The sequence below is a fragment of the Setaria viridis genome, chromosome 3, assembly GCF_005286985.2.
Source record: "Setaria viridis chromosome 3, Setaria_viridis_v4.0, whole genome shotgun sequence".
Taxonomy (NCBI): Eukaryota; Viridiplantae; Streptophyta; class Magnoliopsida; order Poales; family Poaceae; genus Setaria; species Setaria viridis.
In genome coordinates this window covers 17,816,071-17,837,330 of record NC_048265.2, presented here as the reverse complement: position 1 = coordinate 17,837,330, position 21,260 = coordinate 17,816,071, and the positions used below count along the sequence as shown (strand labels likewise).

The 21,260-nt window shown below is 46.4% G+C and overlaps 4 protein-coding genes across 4 annotated transcripts; 2 read left to right on the top strand and 2 right to left on the bottom strand.

Moving 5' to 3' along the window:
- Positions 1–1,561: 1,561 nt before the first annotated feature.
- Positions 1,562–3,589, bottom strand: LOC117850531 (uncharacterized). The gene is made up of 2 exons (XM_034732376.2): positions 3,119–3,589; positions 1,562–1,992 (listed from the first exon to the last, which is right to left on the bottom strand). The coding sequence occupies exons 1-2, from the start codon at positions 3,284–3,286 to the stop codon at positions 1,834–1,836; spliced, it is 327 nt and encodes a 108-aa protein (XP_034588267.1). The 5' UTR covers positions 3,287–3,589; the 3' UTR covers positions 1,562–1,833.
- A 5,317-nt stretch (positions 3,590–8,906) lies between these two features.
- Positions 8,907–9,865, bottom strand: LOC117849097 (uncharacterized). Its single transcript, XM_034730693.1, has 2 exons — positions 9,019–9,865; positions 8,907–8,923 (listed from the first exon to the last, which is right to left on the bottom strand). Exons 1-2 carry the CDS (start codon positions 9,863–9,865, stop codon positions 8,907–8,909), a joined length of 864 nt encoding a protein of 287 aa, XP_034586584.1.
- A 4,377-nt stretch (positions 9,866–14,242) lies between these two features.
- Positions 14,243–17,794, top strand: LOC117848485 (sm-like protein LSM3B). The gene is made up of 3 exons (XM_034729915.2): positions 14,243–14,481; positions 15,270–15,365; positions 17,534–17,794. The coding sequence occupies exons 1-3, from the start codon at positions 14,365–14,367 to the stop codon at positions 17,612–17,614; spliced, it is 294 nt and encodes a 97-aa protein (XP_034585806.1). The 5' UTR covers positions 14,243–14,364; the 3' UTR covers positions 17,615–17,794.
- Positions 17,795–18,647: 853 nt separating this feature from the next.
- On the top strand, positions 18,648–20,351 carry LOC117848484 (soluble inorganic pyrophosphatase). Its single transcript, XM_034729914.2, has 7 exons — positions 18,648–18,928; positions 19,060–19,088; positions 19,179–19,352; positions 19,470–19,535; positions 19,646–19,766; positions 19,864–19,945; positions 20,055–20,351. Exons 1-7 carry the CDS (start codon positions 18,769–18,771, stop codon positions 20,095–20,097), a joined length of 675 nt encoding a protein of 224 aa, XP_034585805.1. The 5' UTR covers positions 18,648–18,768; the 3' UTR covers positions 20,098–20,351.
- Positions 20,352–21,260: the final 909 nt, after the last annotated feature.

The window sequence follows — 21,260 nt, the reverse complement described above, 5'->3', positions numbered from 1 at the left end:
TTTTTGCTGCTTCAGAAATCTCTCTTTTGAACCTCCTCGTAGAGTTGGTAGGTAATCACCCACCAATGCCACTGGTTACAAAAAAACGTTTCATTCTGTTCTCCCTTCTATTCTCCCGAGCCCCACTCGCTGCCAGAGCCCTACCCGTCGCCGCCCCCGTGGCCGGCCGGCCCCGCCGCCCGTCGCCACCCAGCCCGCTGCCCGTGGAGGGTCTCCCGTGTGCGGCACAGTGCAATGGAAAAAGGAGAAGAAGAAGATGGGATAGAGAGGATGACAAGTGGGGCCTTAATTGGGGGGCAACAATGGCAATCCACACTGAAATCGATCTTTTTTGGAGCTGAGAGCACCCATCTAGCCAAACACCCCATTTTTGTTCTGAAGTTTTGGAGCGGAGCTGGCTCCATGTGGAGTTCTGAAGTGGAGCAGCTCCACCCGGTGACCCGGAGTTGGAGCCATGCCAAATAGGGCCAAAGTAACAACGACTCCAACTCCAGCGACCGGTTCTTCTTCTCCGACGAGCAATCCAGCGACCTCTTCTTCTCCGACGAGCTCCAAATCAGGTTAGGGCTCGGGGTTTTGGGTTGGGAAGGGGATTGATGACTGCCGGGCCTAGAGGGATGGTCGGGGGCAGCTGCCGAACCGGCGGTGGTGGTGGGGTATGGGCGGAACAGCGGGCCCGCCGCTGCCGCGGTGGTGGAGGTCGGTTGGGCCAGGTCGGTGGCGGGGGTGTCGTGGTTGTAGTGGTTAGCGGTGGCGGCGGTAGTGTGGGTGGCGGATCCGGCGGCGATGGCGCCGCCGAAGCCGGGAAGGGCGGTGGAAGAGGTGGGAGAGCTCGGATCTGAACAGGGAGGAGAGGGGGGGGGAGAGGGAGAGAGGAGGAGGAGAATGGGCGAGGCGCCGCCGAATTGGCGGTGGGTGGAGGAAGGGGTGGTGGGGTGGAGCCGACGGCGCCGAGGACGGCGCTGGAGGCCAGGTGGGTGGTTGGAAGGTGGGGCTGGGCCTACATCCGACAGCATCGCGCGAGGAAGACAAGATGTGGCCGTTTGCGGTAGCGAGGTAGAAGAGGATAAGATGCGGTGGGCGGCTGGCCTTGTGTGAGCCCTGGTTCTCCGTGTAGTGCTAACCGGAGGGATCCCTTTGTTTAAGGGTCGTGTGTAGTCGCTCGGATTAAAGTTTAGTCCCTATCACATCGAGATATTAATTAGAAGTATTAAACAAAAATTAATTATAAAACTAATTATACAGATGGAAGCTAATTCGCAAGACGAATCTATCAATCTTAATTAGTCCATGATTTGACAATGTGATGTTACAGTAACTATGTGCTATCATGAATTAATTAGGCTTAATAGATTCGTCTCCCGAATTAGCCTCCATCTGTGCAATTGGTTTTATAATTAGCTCATATTTAATCCTCATAATTAGTATATAAATATTCGATGCGACAGGAATTAAACTTTAACCCATGGAATCAAACATCGTCACCTCCATCCAAGTATCGAGTTCAAAATCAAAGGCTAGTGCAAAGGTTAGAAATGGCACTCCCCACCTGTTCAGCAAATCAACAAAAAGGTTGCTCAGTTTTTTTTTAATATAAAGGGTAGCTCAGTTCCGTACGTTCTCCACACCACCAACAGCCACGGAACAAAAAAAGAAAGGTCCAATTCCGATCCATGTATGAATCAAACGAAGGAACTGCATCGCCCAAATAGCGAGACAAAAATAACACGGTAGTAGGGAGCGTGCCAATCTGACATGCCTCAAACAATGTGGAAGCAAAAACGGGAATCGTTGGACGCCGTAATTTTAGCGTGATGGTTGGGTGTATGTATATCAGGCGACGCTCGCCGGAGTGGACGCCGGAAGCTCGCCGGGCCCCTCTGTCGTCGGCGTTTCCTTCTCCTTGCCCTGATCAGCGTCCTCCCTGGGAACCTCCTGCTTTTCCTTTGGTTCATCGGGCTCTTTTGTTTCATCTGTAGTAGTCGTAGCTTCCTGCCACACGGGAGCTGTTAGGCAAGGATCATCAACAAGTACATCATGAAAAAGAAAGTGAGGCAATTAAGCAAAGAGATACGGCCCACGTAAATGAGAACTAGGAGCCTCTCTCACCATTGGTTGGACTAACCCGGCCCCTACTATGGGCCATATCTTACAGAAAAGGGCTAAATACAAAGGCCCAAGTTTCGGAAGCAGATTTGCTTCAAAAAAGAAGTTTCGGAAGCAGAGGTGGTCCAAATTGAGTCTCTCTAGCAGTCCAGCTCTCTCATTCATTTAAAATACCCCCCACCCCCCTCTCCCTTTTCCCATTTATTTACCCAAATGCCTCTCACACTCAATTGGAATGGCTTGTAAAGTACTGCTCCCTCCGTTTTCGTTTCTTAGGGGTGTTTAATACCTTTGCTAAACTTTAGCAGCTAAAAGTTGCTAAAGTTTAGTCAAGGTTGTTTGGATACCTTTGCTAAACAGGTGGATAAAAACCTGTATGCCCTTAATAAATACGCACCAGACAAGCAATAATGAGGGGCGAAGGGTGTCCACCCCACCTTTTAGCAAGGTTTAGCAATAAAAACTTGCTAAAGAGTTAAAGTTTAGCAAGAGTGTTTGACAAATTTTTTACTAAAAGTTGCTAAACTTTAGCTGCTAAACTGCTAAAGTTTAGAGAATATCAAACACCTCCTTAGGCGCGCGCGGTAGCGATTCACACAAATACCGAGACTCCACTAGTCACGATTAATTATCCGCCTAGTGCTGCATGCAGCGTGCGCTCCGGGCGTATCGCTTTGCTACTGCCTGGCACCTGACTGGATGCGCGCATGGATGCTGCATTCCGAGGGCGTGCGCTCTACATAACGAGAAACGCTGAAAATCGTCATACGCCTAAGAAACGGAAACGGAGGGAGTAGCAATTAACAATTACAGTCGGATGCAGGTGAACACCGCAAGCTGCAAATTAAACGGAGGACAAGTTACCACGAACTGACGAACATATAGGAATTTCACGGAACTTTGGACCATGCCACACGAAGCAATTCATCAGTTTCCATATGGATCAGAGGAGGGAAAGTTTCCAATAGTATTTCCAAACGGGAAAGACCGGAACGGAATTCGAGATCATTACCTCACTTTGTGGCGCCACGACGGCGTGGCTAGCCTCTTCCGGCGCGGCCCCCGCGACCTCCTCGTCCTTCCGCTCCCCCTCGGCCGCCGGCGCCGGCGTCCGCTGCTCGGCCGGCGAAGGAGCGTCGTCCCCGTCGCTCGTCTTCGGCTTCGTCCCGCAGTTGCCCATCGTCGTTTCCGCCTGTTGCCTCCGCGACGTGCTGAAAGCCTGAAACTGAAAGCAACGAACAAGGCCACCGAGCAAGACGGGAATGTCGCGGCGCGGTGGGTGGAGGAGCTCAGAAGAAGTATATACGTGACGCGGACGAAGTCGACGGTGTATAATAAGCAGCTGTGCCGCTCGATCAGCCTAGATGGCCTGTGAGTGCAGCTGGCCAAAGCTTTGGTATCAGCGACGGTTTCTTGGTCCTATGTGTGGGCGACATATGGCTGCGATTGATCAGGATCATTAGCGCAGCTGGAATTATCTTGTAAGATAATGCCCGGGAGCTGGGCAGTTGGTGCTATTTGTTGTATATGGCATCGAAGAGATTTGATCTTCTGGAGAACTGATCGGGATCTCTCCGCAGCACGGATTCGTGGCCGTCACCATCCATTCATGTGTATAACAGCTCGAAAGAAGCATGACTTGTACGTGCTTCCATGATGCAGAGATAACCTCACGTCGGATACGGGATACAGATACACACTGATATGTACAGCGTCATGTAGTGTTAGGAAATGATATGCTACTCGCTGGCATAAAAAATATAACCGCGTAAACAGAATTACTTGCGAGTAAATGATCATAGATTATATCTTCGATCGTCGCAGCGGAAGTCTTAATGAAGCGCGAGTGGTCGATTCGATCGACGTCGAGGAAGTAGTCGTACAATCTGACGAAGTGCACAACCGAGCGACACCTTTACCGCAGTCCACACGTACGGGATGGGATGACGAACCAGAGTGTGCAAGCACTCGACGGCACGTACTCAAATATACCCACGATCAACCTTTGAACCGGGAGGGAGGACTGCTGCAGTGCACCAGGCAGGTGCATGCGGTGGCGGCGGCCGCGCACTAGGCAGTGCGTGCGACAGGGTGCAGGTAGATTAGCCCTAGGGGTAATCACCTTTCTGGCCAGTGATTAGATACATAACGCTTGCTTAATGGGCCAGCACGTTATTGGCCCTAGGGTTAATCACCTTTCTTGCTGCTGGTGATTAGATATATAACGCTCGCTTAATGGGCTAGCACGTTATTAGCCCTAGGGTTAATAACCTTTCTAGCCGGTGATTAGATGTATAACGCTTGCTTAATGGGCCAACCCGTTCTTATTGGGCTAGGCCCTCTTGGGCATCTCCAACAGTCTCCCACTTGTACAAGAGTTAATTATGCAATTATCCATATGTTACAATCCCTTAAGTGTGTGACCCCGTAGGTTCATGCAACCAACGAACATGACTTGAAAACTATTTCCGATCAATAGTTAGCATTAGCCTCGAGCAAGGCATACTGACTTCCGAAAGTTCATGAAGATCATATCTTGCATAACCTGTAACAGTCACCAATATTATATCCTTCCACCATACGACACCTAGCCAAGTATAAGGCGAGTGAAGTGCTACCCTTATTCTTAGTCATTTCTCACTCGGTGAAAAACTTTTCTGATCAACTAACCTTTAGTCAAGGCATGGCCATGCATTTTTAGTTCATCACATCGAGAGGGCCCAGAGGAGTCTCTTCCTAAAACGGGAGGGGCAGATTCCTTCTTACCTCGGTACACCCTGCGATTTGTTTCAACCACATCCGAAAGCTGCTTTTATAACTACTCAGTTATGGAATAACGTTTAGCAAACTCAAAATGTGATGCTCCACAATCTGGGACTCTGCACCGATCTCAGGTCAGAGGACATAATATGCGTGTTGTTACGAGACTCACAATAGCAGTATACTCATGGTGTCTCGTAGTGGGTCTATCCGGCACCGTGTTCCCAACACGTGCCTTCATTGTTGGTGCAATATACCATATTGCCATGACCTGTGAAATAAGATCATCAACCCAACACATGTACCAGCTTATCTCTACATCACAGTCCCGCATGATGGATGGAAGCTGGGGATCATTTTTAGTACAATGTCAATATTATATCATGGAGTTTCATTAACGAATCATGTATTCGCTAATCATATATAATGATAAAGTCATGGAACATATCACTGAAAAATGCAGATTACAAACGTTGACATGATGTCATCATCTTATGACTAACTTTATGGAATAAATCATCATAAGCCTCCCACTAGTGCTAGTCAGTTATGCCAGCATCTCATGCCTATTGACTTTGTATGCATCTCATGCTATGCTTGTGGGAGTGGCTTAGTCAACGGATCTACAATGTTCAGGTCGGTGTGCACCTTGCATATCTTCACGTCTCCTCGATCGATGATTTCTCGAATTAGGTGATATCGCCATAGTATGTGTTTGGACTTTTGGTGCGACCTAGGCTCCTTTGCCTGTGCGATAACACCACTATTGTCACAATAGAGGTCTATTGGACTGGAGCAACTAGGGACCATGACCAAGTTAGAAATAAATTTTCTGATCCATACAACTTCCTTTGCAGCTTCCGAAGCTGCAATATACTCGGCTTCTGTTGTCGAATCTGCAACTGTCTCTTGCTTGGAACTTTTCCAGCTCACTACCCCACCATTGAGGCAAAAGACATATCCCGATTGAGATTTGCTATTGTCCTGGTCAGTTTGGAAGCTAGCATCGGTGTAACCATTTACAATGAGCTCCTTCGAACCTCCATAGACTAGGAACATATTCTTAGTTCTTCGAAAGTACTTAAGGATATTTTCTACTGCAATACAGTGACCATCACCCGGGTTGGATTGGTACCCGCTCGTAACACTTAGAGCATACGAAATGTCTGGGCGCGTGCACAACATGGCATACATGATCGAGCCAATAGCTGAAGCATATGGCACCCGACTCATCTTTTCTTGCTCATCAGGCGACGAAGTACATTGAGTCTTGCTCAAGGTTACACCATGTGACGTAGTATGAATCCTTTCTTGGAATCATTCATGTTGAACCTATTCAACACCTTGTCAAGGTACATGCTCTGGCTCAATCCAATTAAGCGTTTAGACCTATCTCTATAGATCTTTATACCCAGTATGTAGGCTGATTCTCCAAGGTCCTTCATAGAGAAACTCTTTCTCAATGAGGTCTTGACATCCTCCATAAGTAGAATGTCATTCCCGATTAATAGTACGTCATCCACATACAAGATTAGAAACACGAGCGCGCTCCCACTATCTTTCTTGTAAACACATGCCTCTTCTTTATTCTTAGAGAAGCGAAACGATTTGACTACCTCATCAAAACAAAGATTCCAGCTCCGGGATGCTTTCTTTAGCCCATATATAGACTTCCTAAGTCTATACACTTTTCTAGCATTTTGCTGGTCGACAAAACCTTCAAGCCGTGTCATATACACATCCTCACTTAGGTTTCCATTAAGGAAAGCTATTTTAACATCCATTTGCCAAATCTCATAGTCATAATATGCGGCAATTGCTAGAAGGATCCGAATAGACTTCAGCATTGCGACATGCAAAAATGTGTCGTCATAGTCAACACCTTGAATTTGACGAAAATCTTTTGCTACCAGTCGTGCCTTAGGGGGTGTTTGGTTCCACGGACTAAAGTTTAGTCCCTATCATATCGAATGTTTAGATACTACTTAGGAGTACTAAACATGAGCTAATTACAAAACCATTTGCACAGGTGGAGGCTAATTCGCGAGATGAACTATTAAGCCTAATTAATTCATGAGGTTCACATCCATACGGGGGTGTTTGGTTCCACGGACTAAAGTTTAGTCCCTATCATATCGAATGTTTGGATACTACTTAGGAGGACTAAACATGAGCTAATTATAAAACCAATTGCACAGGTGGAGGCTAATTCGCGAGATGAACTATTAAGCCTTATTAGTCCATAATTTGACAATGTGATGCTACAGTAACTATGTGCTAATCATGAATTAATTAGGCTTAATAGATTCGTCTCGCGAATTAGCCTCCATCTATGCAATTGATTTTGTGATTAGTCTGTTTAATACTCCTAAGTAGTATCTAAACATACAATGTGACAGGGACTAAACTTTAGTCCATGAAACCGAACACCTCCTAATGGATGTGAACCTTTCCATCAACGTCTATCTTTTTCTTGAAAATCCATTTACACTCAACGGCTCTTACGCCATCGGGTGGATCAACCAGGTTCCTAACCTGATTCTCTCTCATGGACTCATCTCGGATCGCAAGGCATCAAGCCATCTCTTAGACTCCGGTCCCATCAATACTTCCGTGTATGTTTTAGGCTCCTCATTATCCAACAATAGGATGTCCTGCTACCCTGTAATCAGTAGCATGTACTTATCTGGTGCGCGACGTGCCCGTGTTGATCTTTGTGGTTGAGGTTTGTTGGTTAGCGACCATCGCTGATTCATCATGTTGCACCTCATCATTGGAAATTGAAACATTTTCTTGTGTTTCTTAAACTTCTTCAAGTTGCACCGTGCTCCCACTAATTTCTTTTAAGAGAAACTCTTTCTCAAGAAAGATAGCGTTTCTAGCAACAAACACTTTGTTCTCTTGACGGTTATAAAAATAGTATCCTTTGGTTTTCCTATTATACCCCACAAAGACACATTTATCAGATTTGGGCTCGAGTTTAGTGGGCATCAAACGCTTCACGTAGGCTTCACAGCCCCAAATCTTCAAGAACGACAAACTGGGACGCTTCCCAATCCATATCTCATATGACATCTTCTCCACAAATTTAGATGTTACACGGTTTAGTGCGAACGTAGCAGTCTCTAGTGCATAGCCCTAAAAATACAATGGAAGATCAGCTTGACTCATCATAGACCTCACCATGTCCAACAAGGTTCAGTTCCTCCGCTCGGACACACCGTTCCACTGCGGTGTTCCTGGCGGAGTCAGTTGTGGAACAATTCCACAACTCTTGACATGATCGCTAAACTCATGGCTTAAATATTCTCCACCACGATCTAATCATAGGAATTTAATTATCTTGCGGGTATGATTCTGTACTTCATTTTGGAATTCTTTGAACCTTTCAAAGGACTCTGCTTTATTCCTCATCAAATAGATATAGCCATATCTACTTAAGTCATCAGTAAATAAAGTACTGAAAACCACCTCTTGCGACCGAGTTCATTGGACCGCATACATCTGTATGTACTAGGCCTCATAACTCGCTTGCTCTCTCATTTTGTCCAACAAAGGGAGTTTTAGTTATTTTTCCAAGTAGGCACGACTCGCATGTCTCAATCAATTCAAAATCGAAAGGATCGAGAAGACCATCTTTATGGAGCCTCTCTATACGTTTCTCGCCTATATGGCCTAAACGACAATACCACAAGTAAGTACGATTTGAGTTATCTATGCGAGTTCTCTTAGTACTAATGCTATTAATTTCTGCATCTTCTAGATCAAGAATGTAAAGCCCATTCACAATGGGACATCTCCCATAGTACATGCCATTCATAAAAATGGAACAACACCTGTTCTTTATTATGAATTCATAACCATCATCCTCTAAACATGAGGAGGAAATAATGTTCTTATTCAATGCAGGAACAAAATAACAATTATTGAGTTCTAGCACTAATCCAGAAGGCAATGACAATGGATAAGTTCCGGCGGACAACGCAGCAACCTTTGCTCCATTCCCGACACGTAAATCCACTTCGTCTCTTGCAAAGCATTTAATTATTTTCATCCCCTGCAACAATTTGCAAGTGTGAATCATTGCACCAGTATCAAATACCCATACATTATTAGAACGCATAGCAAGATTAATTTCAATAACATTAATACCTTGAGTGGAGGTCGCACCTCCTTTCTTCCTTTTATCTTCCAAGTACTTCTTGCAATTCCTCGACCAATGCCCCTTAGCACCACAGTGAAAGCAAGCATCGTCAGGGGAGGCACCCGCTTTCTTTTGTTTTTCTTTAGCCTTGGAAGCCTGCCCGGAAGTCCCACTTTCAGTAGGTTTCTTAGCCATCGCTGGGTGCTTACGCTTCTTACCCTTTTGGACTGTCATCACATGACCAGAAGTCTTCCTAAGACTCGCCTCTGCCGTCTTAAGTATCCCATGCAACTCAGTTAGCGATTTCTTCAAACCATTCATGTGATAGTTTAGGATGAACGGCTCAAAGCTATCAGGCAGGGACTGCAGTACCACATCGGTGGCGAGATCGTCATTGAGGGGAAAACCCAATCTCTGCAAGCTCTCAATGCACCCAATCATCTTAATCACATGAGGGCTGATTGGAGCACCTTCAGCAAGCTTGCAACCAAACAGGACCTTTGAGGTATTAAACCTGCCAACCCTCACCTGGTTTTCGAACATGCCACGTAACCCCACGATCATATCGTACGGGTTAGTGCTCTCAAATTGCTTCTGTAGCTCAGGGTTCATGCAAGCAAGCATCAGGCACTGCACATCCACCGCATCATCAGTATGCTTCACATAAGCACGATATGCACTAGTAGTGTGTGCACCATTCTGAGGCTCTTCTGGGTAAGGCGTATCAAGAACATACTCTTTTTTCTCTTGTCTGAAAATAATTCTCAGGTTCCAATTCCAATCAACAAAGTTTGTCCCGTTCAGCTTATCTCTATCTAGGATCGATTGCAGATTGAAGTTTGATGCACTCGACATTTTCTATAACAGTAAGATATGCAATGGTTAGCACTTCTTTTGTTAACACTTTTAAAGAAAGAATTCCTACTATGTTTTGTGAACATCCCTCGGCGTTGCATAGCAGGATGAGATCCAACGTTCCCTATGGCATTAGTGAGCTTTGGCATCACCGCTAGCATCATAGTGAACAAGGTATGCAACACTTGCCAATTGCATCCAATGCGACTCTTGTTTGTTGGGTGACATCATATGTTTCGGCTCCCAACACTTATACCCCAAAGTCCAAGTCCGACTTGATAGCTTTGTCAAGCAAACCAACACTATGCCGTGGTGTCCGACACCACCTAATGGATCAAGATAGAAGATGACACCCTGCTTTGGCAGACCCATCACCTACTAATAAGACTCCAATGGTGCAGCTATTGGAAGGGTATGAAATCTTAATTTTTCGTGAGGGATTTATCATGCTCATCACAGGCAGTGCATAATAATAATCATCACAGATAATCAAATTATTGTGATAGTATGGCCTTTCTTCGTCCAACGAAAATCAACACATGTCGACGATCGCCAGTGTGCATGCCTATGCCGAGACGTCACATCTTGGGTGCCTTCTCCAAGGTACGACGTTCGTCGAGTCGCTTGGCTCGTGTAGACGAATTACATAATCTAATTTAACTAATACACGCTAGTAGCTGAAACAAAATAATAAATTACATCACAGGATGGCACGCAGGACGAATAGGAACAGCCTCAACCCGGTAGTAATAATTTGTGACACGCGGGCCACATGAATTTATTACACATAGACCAACACATAATTTTGAGGCCATACCATCACATCATTCTCTGCAAAAATGAGTTAGGCGTTTCTACGAACGATGCAACGCGTCCCCATTTTTTTATTTTTAAAAATATGATCTGGTCCCGTCAGCCGATAACGGATAGAACAGATTTTTCGCTCTAGCCGACATAGCCGTTCACATCGCGTATCGACTGCTTTGCTACACGAACTCACAGCCTCGTGGTTAGCCGGATGACGCTCGCGAGATGTCGTAAAGATGGCCAGTTTGCCAGTCACATAATGAGGAAGCAAGAACGGAGTAAAACAGTCCAATTCGAGCGTAATGCTATTCATTTGATCTACAACCAACCATGCAAAATTTTTTAATCTAGATCAAAAATAACACAAGCATAGCTCTGATACCACTATTAGAAAACGCGATATGCTACTCGCTAGCGCACAAAAATATAACCACGTAAACAGAATCACTTGCGAGTAAATGATCATAGAATATACCTTCGCTCGTAGCGCGTCGCAGTGGTAGTCTTAATGAAGCACAAGTGGTCGATCCGATCGACGTCGAGGAAGTAGTCGTACAATCTGACGAAGTGCGCAACCGAGTGACACCTCTATGACAGTCCACACGTACGGGATGGGACGACGACCAGAGCGTGCTAGCACTCCACGGCATGTACTCGAAGATACCCACGATCAATCTTTGATCCGGGAGGGAGGACTGCAGCAGTGCACCAGGTGGCCCTAGGGTTAATCACCTTTCTGACCGGTGATTAGATATACAACGCTTGCTTAATGGGCGAGCACATTCTTATTGAGCCGGGCCGTCTTAAGCATCTCCTAGGAGCGTCTGGCAGAAGAGATCGTACCTACACATGAACACTCAAAATTCTATCGTCAGAACAAACCTACAAGCAAACCGTACGTCAAGGTCGTTGTTTCGTGCAGATATAGCGAATGTGACCGTGTATGAGTGCTTGACTACTACTACTAGTACTCGTGCACGTCCATCTCGTGATCACCGATCACCATCATGTATATACGCTTACCTGAATGAGATCGGAAGCCGTCCAGAAGGGAGTACTTGCTACTGCAAAGGAAGTTGTGGCGTCTTTTCGGAAGCTTTTCAAAACTGGAGCAGAGGCCATTTGTCAGGCTTGAAATGTTCTACTTGCGCTAATCGTATCGTGCATCGTGCGTCATCGTGAATTTTAAGAACCTTTTTAGCCAAAAGAGCATGCAACCAGCCGGCCGACTGGTTACTTCAGGACATTCGGCCACGAGGACGCAGGAACATGGCACAATTTTCACACTCATCTTCCACTCTTCAACTGTATACCAGCTGCCAGCGTATGTACGGACAACTCTGAATCCAATAACATACTTCGGCGCATACAGCAACATGATCTTTCTTGTACACGAAAACCTCGGAAACGAACTAATCCGTACTAGTAGAATTTTGACGAACCTAGCTACATGTTTTCAGCGCTTTTGGCTGAATTTCTCGCGGACATATCTGCGAAACCAGTCTCGACCATCCCGGGCAGCTAGAACGACGACCCTGCCTATCATCCAGGAGAGGACGTAGACGAAGGCGTGCATCTCGCCGTAGATCCGGCACGCTTTGCTGCACTGCACTTCGCACCGGCTGCCCGGCGGGCACCGGCGTCCTCGAATGCCTCCTCCCGCCACGATCACCAGTTGCCGTCCTCGCGTTTCTTCGCTGGCTCCATCGTTTTCAGCGCCGGCGAGGTGTACGCGGAAGAGTAACCGATCCGAGGGAGGAGCTTGTAGGGCGCGTAAGTGCTGCTCGGGACGGTAGCGTTCGCCGCGATTCGCTTCAGCGGTTTCAGGGCGCGGCCAGCAGCGGATCTCAGGCGCAGGAGAGTACGGAATGACATAGCTGATCGTGGTCTTGCGGTGTTGGTGGATTGAATACGGAAGGAGACGACGTTAGTTATGTACTTATATACTCAATCGCTTGCCGGCTTAAACACACTAGCTGAAAGGCTTTTGGTATTTACAAGGGGCGGTTTTGGTGGCACGTAGAAGAACTGGTCATCGCCTCGTCGGCAAATGAACGGTTCGGGGGTGATTCCTAGGTGGAACAAGGCAAATTTTTATAATAATGTACGTTCTATATTATTTTGCCAAAAATTTAGCAAAGTTATTCTATGGATGGATTTTTTTTGTTTTCCGAGCTTCCGTTTTTATTCAACCAAAGATGTTATCAAAAAGCATGGTTACATGTAATGAGCATATCTTAGTTGCTTAAAATCTGTTCATATGGGTAAATTTAGTGTGTGGACAACATATCCGTTGATAAAGAAGTGTATGCAGTGATTTTGTCAATCTTAAAATCTATAGGCTAGTCTCTTAAAAGTATCCGTAGGGATAGAATAGAACGTGTATGTGTATTCATAAAAGTGCATGTGTGGGTGTATGTGAGGATGTGTGTTTGTAATGTGTTTTTTTGCCATATTTTTGTTCACATATCTCCATTGCAACTAAGACAATCTGTATGACAACAGCCTATGCAGGGGAAACTTTCTTCGAATCAAGCATATACATCGTAGGCATATGAGTACGACGACGTTTTGTAGAACAAACGTCGCACCTCACCCACGTTTATTGGACTGAAAGAATACAAATCAGTTGTTGAAGAACCTATAAACATGTCAGCGCTTTTGGTTGAATTTCTCGAGAACGTATCCACGAAGCCTCTTGAGCGCATCCTCGGCATTCACAACGATGAGCTCGCCTATCCTCCAGGACAAGACGTAGGCGCACAGGTAGACGGCTTCGAAGATCTGGTACGCCATGCTGCGCTGCCCCCGGTTGCGTCCTGCCGCCGCTGCCTCCTCGCCTTGCTTCGGCGCCGGCGCCTCGGGCTCAGGCTCTGCTTCGTCGTCGCGCGCCTTCGTCCTCGCCGCCGGGCACGAGCGGTGCCTCATTATACGGACGTTGGAGTGCGCAGGCAGAGGCGCCGGCGCCGGCGGATGGTTGGTGCGGCGGAGGAGCCCGTAGGACGCCCTGTTCAGAACCGTACCCTTCGCCGCGACCGCGATGTGTTCCAGCGGTTTCAGGACATGGCCGGCCGGTTGCAGGGCGGCGGGCGTCAGCCGCTGCATGCCAATTCAGCAGGGAGTTGTGGGAACTGATGATGAGGATGGCACGGGGTGTTCTGCGGCGTTCGGGCCCTGAGACTGATGAGTGACTCACTGAGCAGCGTTTATAGGCCGGGCTGGAAGGATAGTGAACTTGACGATCGCCGGGCTTGGTGTGCAACCTGGCAAAGCTTTGGTGTTTACGACGGGCAGATTTGGTTGCACATACATGAACCGGTCGTTGGCGACTTGGCGTATGAATGTTTGGGGTTACTTATATTTTGTAGTAGGTTGCTTGAAGGAGAGCCATTTTTTTTTTTTGAGAGGATGAAGGAGAGCCAAAGCATCTGGAAACCTGATAACGGGCCCCCAGAAAGTATATTAGGCCCGTATCCCACACCTAAAAATCATTTATCTTGGGCCAAAATTTGGGCCCGTAGAAGTGAAGGAAACGAGTTCAAGTTCCCTGGCACGGATCCGACCCGACAAAACAAGCGCAGCGATAGCTGGTTCCGCGGCCGCGAGCTCGATTCGGATCGAGGCTAGGGTTTAGGCTTCCGTTGCGAATCGAGAAGGGGGAAGGGAGGAGGAGGAGCGGCGGCGCGGCGGCGATGGCGGCGGAGGAGGACATGGCGGTGAAGGAGCCGCTGGATCTGATACGGCTCAGCCTCGACGAGCGCATCTACGTCAAGCTCCGCTCCGAGCGCGAGCTCCGCGGCAAGCTCCATGTAGGTTTCGTCTCCCTTCGTGGTTTCCTCTAGCTGTGGTAGGCTCTGTTCTCTTATGGGCGTGGAGGCGCTTCTGGTCCAGAAGCTCCTTCGTTGGGGTAGCTGTTAGTGAAGAAGTAAAAATGTAGTAACTAGTAATTCTTCCGGGTAGGAAATATGTATACGAAATATTGGGATTTTGATTTATTGGCAAATTGTAGGCACTGAGACATAATAAGATTTTACTTTTTAAGAACCTTTTCTGAGAAAATTTTGCTTCCTCTTATGTTGGACGCATATACTCTTGCACAGTTTCATACCAGTATACTAACATCTCTGAAACACTACACACTTTGATGCTATCTATTTTCTCTTGATGAAAGTATGCAGCATAAACTATCATTATAGACATCATCAGTATAAACAGCTTTGGATCTCGTAGTTAGAAGAGTCAGCAATCGTCCTATGTAATTTGGAAATATTAACAACATGTAACATATAGTCACAAATCATACTGACTTCGACACTATAATAAGTGGGTTGCTTAACAATACATCTCTCAACTGGTTGTCCATAAGACATTTGATCTTGTGTTTCCATTTCTTTTGTGCTATCTTTCATAAAACTTAGCAGCTCGTATCTGCTTGTGTGATTATTACGTTTTGTCTGGTACCGGCATGATTGCTCGACTGATTCATTGTGAATGTTTGTATTGGTTATGTAATGATACACCCTGGTTTTCTTTTGCTATTGCATGCATTCTTATTTTTCTTGGTTCTAAGTTTCTTTTTATGCTTCCACCAATCCAGGCATACGATCAGCATCTCAATATGATACTTGGAGATGTTGAAGAGACAGTGACCACTGTAGAAATTGATGATGAAACTTATGAGGAAATCGTTCGCGTAAGCATCTTTTGACTCCTTACTTTTTTCAACTACATTTATCAGTTTATTCAGGGCTTAAACTTGATTTCCAAGTTTACACATTAATTATTTTTATAGTCTATCAAGGAGGAAATTGCAGTCTCTTTATTTGATTGCGTTAAAAATATGTGTAGAGCATTTTACTTGTTGTTTCACACAACAGTCATGTGTCTACGCCCCACAATTATCATTCACGTGCATTTGGCAAACTGCACTATCATCAGTTCAGTACTGTTTATATGTTTTAGTTATTAGGCATCTCAACAGCTAAGACTCCAAGGCTGACAGTTTTGATTGTTCCACTTCTGCTGAATTCAGTCATGCCATCTTGCCAAGGTCCTGGCCAATAGTCAATTCTTTATCAGCAGTTGTACTGTATAAATTTGAAGATTTGGTTGTCTTAGTAATATGCGCCTGTCATCTTTTATTCACTATGCCAATATACTAACTAATTGCTGGTTTGCCTGCGAATTGCTTGACTGAGATGCAAGGTTAAACTCATCTGTTCCTTTTTCTGATTTAAACAAAAAAAATTTAGCACCTGTTCTGTTTCAACCAACTGGATTATATCAAAACTTGCTCTTCATCCTTGTTTTCTCCGGGTCAAGGTGGTTAATTCTACAGCAATACAGACTACCAAATCAGCGTCAAGATACTACCACTGCTACCAATCGTGCTAGTGATTAGATAACACCACCTAACCCGATGGAGAAACAAGATAATGTTGCAATACACAATTAACTAGCCATTGATATAAAGGTCCAGTGAACAAGCAGTCAGAGGATTGCATGCATGTATCTGGATGAAACTAGACCAGTGATGCGCTAACCAATCCATTGAAGTTAGGTCAAAGGATATGCGTTGATCTCAGTATGCATTGCGGTGCTGATTAGAAAGCAGCACAGTAGCATGATCAGCATGGCATCTTGGGCAACTTGCCAAAGATGTTGAGTAGCAATGCAATCCATGTCCTGCCAAGAAAACCTTTACACTGCTCCCAAGCAGGAGCTGTGAGGATTCAGAGATATCCTTTGCTTAGTTGTCGCTTCACTACGAGCAGCATGGCTAACTTGGAATGGACAGCGGTGCAGAGCATTGTGGCAAAGTGCAAGAGACCTAGGAAGGAGAATGCTTGTGACTATTGTTGTTTGTCATTCTGGCTGGAGATGCCTTCCCCCCATATAAGAGCCTTTTAATCACATGTAGCTCTGCACATTCAGTTTAAAGGGCCATATATGGGAGGGCGACATCCCTAGCCCAAACAAAGAACAGTAGTATTCACAACCTTTCATCTTCCTCTGTCATCTTCACTTTGTCACAGAGTTATCCCATTGTTTGTAGTAAGCTAGACCTACTGCTAGTTGTGCTATGGCAGCTTGATGAGTGGTGTATCTGAATCCTCGCCACTTGAGTCCCTGCACTGGGGTGGTATAAAGGTTTCAGGGCAGTGCACGGAGTGCTTGCTGCTCAGAAAGTCTGCCAACCTCATTCTGCAACTGGTTGTTGCGTGCTCTGCTGCATTGTCAATCTTCACCAAAATAAGCAGTAGATTGATCTGTGCTTGCTTGGTTCAGTTATGTCCTGATACATGCACGACATGCTCATGCAAGAGTATCTTGTAGTGTTTTGCCTGCAACATTTACCTGGTTTCTCTAGATTGTTACATTACATGCTATCAATCACTAGCATGATATATAATATGACAGTGTGAAGTTTGTATTGTTGTAGTATCAGCAATTATAGAGCCACTCATCTTTTGCGATGTACAAGTAAAACTACTTCATATGTCTCTGCCTTGGTTTTGAAATTGGCATTCGATGAGTTAAATTAGTGATGAATTGTCTTTAAGGCTTTAACAAGGCAACAGCATTTGGAGTTTCTGGATAATCATCTAGCACACACTGTTTCTGACCATGTTTCCTGTTTGCGCAAATGATCTATGCAGTGTATATGAAAGCAATTATTCTTGTAGAAAGAAGTTTTCTTTGTTTTCTTACTTCGTGCCATGTGTGATAAATTTGCTCATCTGTTGTCAAGTTAAATTCTGCACGATGTGATTCAATATGGCAATACAAAATGTTGTCAGATACTTTGTCACTGAAGGAATTTTATATCCATTGAACTAACTATTCTTGTGTTCCCTCCAGACGAGCAAACGCACTATCCCCTTCCTTTTTGTCCGAGGAGATGGTGTAATACTGGTTTCCCCACCCTTGCGGACGGTGTGAAAGTTGGGGCCGGTGCATTCCTTCTGCAATCCTTACGAAAGCTGGTTGGGAAAGTTTTATCTGGAGAAGCAGGCAGCAGGTTTCTGAGACGCTGCACATGTTTAGACAGGATCATTGTACTCCAACAATGTCTGTGTATTTGAATCTGACTTCCCAGTTTGGTCAACTTAATCTTATTCAGTGATCGGCTCGGGCTGGGTGCAGTACCGCGGACGACATCAATTGATCAATCGTTCCAGCAAATCGTGGATTGACTGGTTGGTGGTGTTCTGGTCCTCTTCATAAGCACTTGTTTTCTGCTGCTGTGTGATTGTGTGAACTGAGTTGACATTGATCCATGTGATCGCAATCCGTGCCAGCTACTTGACCACCATTTACCATGGCCCGTCTCTCCGAGTGTTGAGCCCAACGAACATGTGCGGCACGACTTAGTTTTCACCACCTTTCGGTTTCTTTATGCTTAATAATACGTGGGTGTCGTGACATGATCATGTGCATCACGATCTCAAAAGGATCTGAAAAACAGAGTAGATGCATGCCAATATTTAGCTTTCCCTTTTGAAGGACCGCACTTAAAATGCAGTCACGAACCCTTTCCAGAGCATCAGGTTTGGGATTTCAAATGCTGGCTTTGCGATTTGCATTCAGGATTTCAGGGGGAACGTGCGTTCTGGTTTGGCGTGACTTTTGACGAGCCGAAGAGCAGAGCTGGGACCGGAGAGCCCTGTCGGTTCGGACGTGTCCCCGCACGGTGCGCCACCTTTCGGGGAGGCCGCCGGATCACCGGATGGATAGCTGAGAACAGCTCGGGGCTGCTGCCAATAACGCGCGACGCGACGACGAAGCTTCCGACGCCAACTCGGCACCGCATCGGCAGTTCGGCACCGCGGACTCTCCCATCCCACGTGCCGCCTACGACTCAGCCGCGTCGATCAGGGCCCCACGCCTCCCCCACCACCAACCCACCGGGGACCCCACGCCACCGCTCCGGCGCTCCTCCCCCTTCCCCCCCTATATGTGCGCGCGGGCCGCTCGAGCGTTTGCCGTCCGTATCCCATTCACCCCCGACGTTTGCCGAGCACGACGTGAGACGAGCGGCGAGCCGGCGACGACGACCAGCTGCAGCCTTCCAGTTCCAGCAGGGAGATCCGAAGATGAGCCAGGAGGAGAAGGGAGCCACCAACAGGCACGCCGAGGAGGAGGACGTGATGGAGGTGGAGCCCAAGCGCCGGGCGCCGCGGCTCAACGAGCGGATCCTCTCCTCGCTGTCGCGGAGGTCCGTCGCCGCGCACCCATGGCACGATCTCGAGATCGGTGAGTCCCCGTCGTCACCCTCCCTCCCCAATCTTCCTAGTTGACCGGATAGTTGCCAGATAGATACGCGAGGCGTGACAGAAATCTTTAATCGCGCGATCAGCTGACTGACCGTGCATGCGTGCCTGCAGGTCCTGAAGCTCCGGCCGTCTTCAACGTGGTAAGTACCTGGATCCCATTTCTCCCCCAATCCAAAGTTGCAATCACTACGGAGCGTGAATGTTTGATCCGGTGCGCGTTCTTGGAGCAGGTCGTGGAGATCACCAAGGGGAGCAAGGTGAAGTACGAGCTGGACAAGAAGACGGGGCTCATCAAGGTGGACCGGGTCCTCTACTCGTCCGTCGTCTACCCTCATAACTACGGATTCATCCCCCGGTCGCTCTGCGAGGACAACGACCCCATGGACGTCCTCGTCCTCATGCAGGTGACTCATCACTCTCAGGCTTTATTTCAGTAGGATTATTAGCCCCAAAGCTCAATTGATTGTGCTCTGCATTATCCACCTGTTTTATTCTAACAACTGCATCCCGTTGGCAACCAGGAACCAGTTCTTCCCGGCGCCTTCCTCCGGGCCAGGGCCATCGGCCTCATGCCTATGATAGATCAGGCAGGCGAATACATGAATCATTTCCATCTAGCTCTGTGCAATTCGATTTTCAGCTGCAAGTATTTGCCCCAATCTCACGGTATGCTGTCATTCCCAAAATGTTGGAACAGGGTGAGAAGGACGACAAGATCATAGCCGTCTGCGCCGACGATCCCGAGTACCGCCACTACAACGACATCAGCGAGCTCTCCCCTCACCGCCTCCAGGAGATTCGACGCTTCTTCGAAGACTGTATGATTGCCGTCTCACTAATCCATATAAACACGTCTCTGCTGTTGCACACTCTCTAGTCCCTTCAACTTTGTGGTTTCTTGCCCAAATCTTTCAGACAAGAAGAACGAGAACAAGGATGTGGCCGTCGACGACTTCCTTCCTGCTGCAGCTGCCCGCGAAGCCATCCAGTACTCCATGTAAGTACTGGTCCTTTTTTTGGAAGATGGCATGAAAAAATGTGTAGTCATATCAGATTGGAGTCTGAAACTCTGGATTGGTACTGACAATCTGCGGTGTTTTGTGCAGGGATCTGTACGGACAGTACATTATGCAGACCTTGAGGCGGTAGAGCGTGCCCCTTTTTTCTCTCCCTACCAGATCTTATGCGATCTGAAGCAAAAGCACCAAATCATCAGAACATTTGGAATCTGATGAACAGCAAAGCACATGAGTTGTCGCATGCTTGCTGATCATATTCTCCCAGAGATATTAGTCTGTATCTTCCTCTTTATTAGTTTTTTGAAATTTGTCCACAGTGTGGTTTCATCTATGTACTCCTACATTTCTTGAAGAATGAATAAATAAACTTACTCATAAAATTAATAGTGTGTCATTTTGTTGTTTCGTCGACCTGCTTCTGGCTTGAATGTCTACATATTGCTGATGGTACAGGGACTGAAGAACCGGTTGCATACTTGCAGTCACGTGTTCGTTCACTCAGAGACATCTACAGAATTTCAGCAGGATACCTGAGTCTTTTGGTTGGATGTCTTGTGCCGTTGTGTTGAATGCACTGCAGTTCTGGTTTACTTTCGGCAGGATACCTGAGTACTTATCTGGATCATCCCTTGGTTTTAATTTCTTTTCTGTTGAGCGGAGCCCCGTTGAAGGGATTACGATCTCTGATCATCCTAGTATCTTGGGAAGTTTGGAAGGTGATCATCCTAGTATCTTGGGAAGTTTGGAAGTATCTTGGGAAGTTTGGAAGGAATGCAATGCTAGTATCTTGGGAAGTTTGGAAGGAACGCAATGCTAAAGTTTTTCAACGCAAGTTCCAAAGTCTTCAACAAATACTCAGCAAGATCAAGGAGGAAGCGAGATGTTGGATCCTGGCCGGCTCAAAACACCTGGGCGCTATCTGTCAATTGGGAGAGTGATCACTTTTTCGTTCCATTTTACATACGACTGTACATATTGGCTTAGACCTTGTAACTCTCTCCTTTATTAATTAATACAAGTCCGACAATCTCTGCTGGGCCTACAGTTTCAAAAAAAAAAATCTTTTCTGTATCAATGCACACGGCAGCTACCAGTCTTTTTGAGGGAAAATTACCAACTAGCCTTTCTCTCACCTTTTTTTAGGCAAAATTTACCAACCAGCCTTTCTCTCACTTTTTTTAGGGAAGCTACCGGCTTTACAAGTGAGTTGAGTAATAAAGCCATTATTTTCCCCAAAATTTAAAAGACACGTCGACAGTAGTAGTCTAATTGCTATGCATCAGATCAATGTAA

Excerpts from the sequence above, each read along its gene's own strand:
- LOC117850531 (XM_034732376.2), bottom strand. The coding sequence starts at position 3,286 with ATGGGCAACTGCGGGACGAAGCCGAAGACGAGCGACGGGGACGACGCT. Across the intron at positions 1,993-3,118 it reads TCGTGGCGCCACAAAGTGAG|GAAGCTACGACTACTACAGA; the intron begins GTAATGATCTCG and ends CCCGTGTGGCAG.
- LOC117849097 (XM_034730693.1), bottom strand. The coding sequence starts at position 9,865 with ATGTCGAGTGCATCAAACTTCAATCTGCAATCGATCCTAGATAGAGAT.
- LOC117848485 (XM_034729915.2), top strand. The coding sequence starts at position 14,365 with ATGGCGGCGGAGGAGGACATGGCGGTGAAGGAGCCGCTGGATCTGATA. Across the intron at positions 14,482-15,269 it reads AGCTCCGCGGCAAGCTCCAT|GCATACGATCAGCATCTCAA; the intron begins GTAGGTTTCGTC and ends CCACCAATCCAG. Across the intron at positions 15,366-17,533 it reads CTTATGAGGAAATCGTTCGC|ACGAGCAAACGCACTATCCC; the intron begins GTAAGCATCTTT and ends TGTTCCCTCCAG.
- LOC117848484 (XM_034729914.2), top strand. The coding sequence starts at position 18,769 with ATGAGCCAGGAGGAGAAGGGAGCCACCAACAGGCACGCCGAGGAGGAG. Across the intron at positions 18,929-19,059 it reads ATGGCACGATCTCGAGATCG|GTCCTGAAGCTCCGGCCGTC; the intron begins GTGAGTCCCCGT and ends GCGTGCCTGCAG. Across the intron at positions 19,089-19,178 it reads CTCCGGCCGTCTTCAACGTG|GTCGTGGAGATCACCAAGGG; the intron begins GTAAGTACCTGG and ends TTCTTGGAGCAG.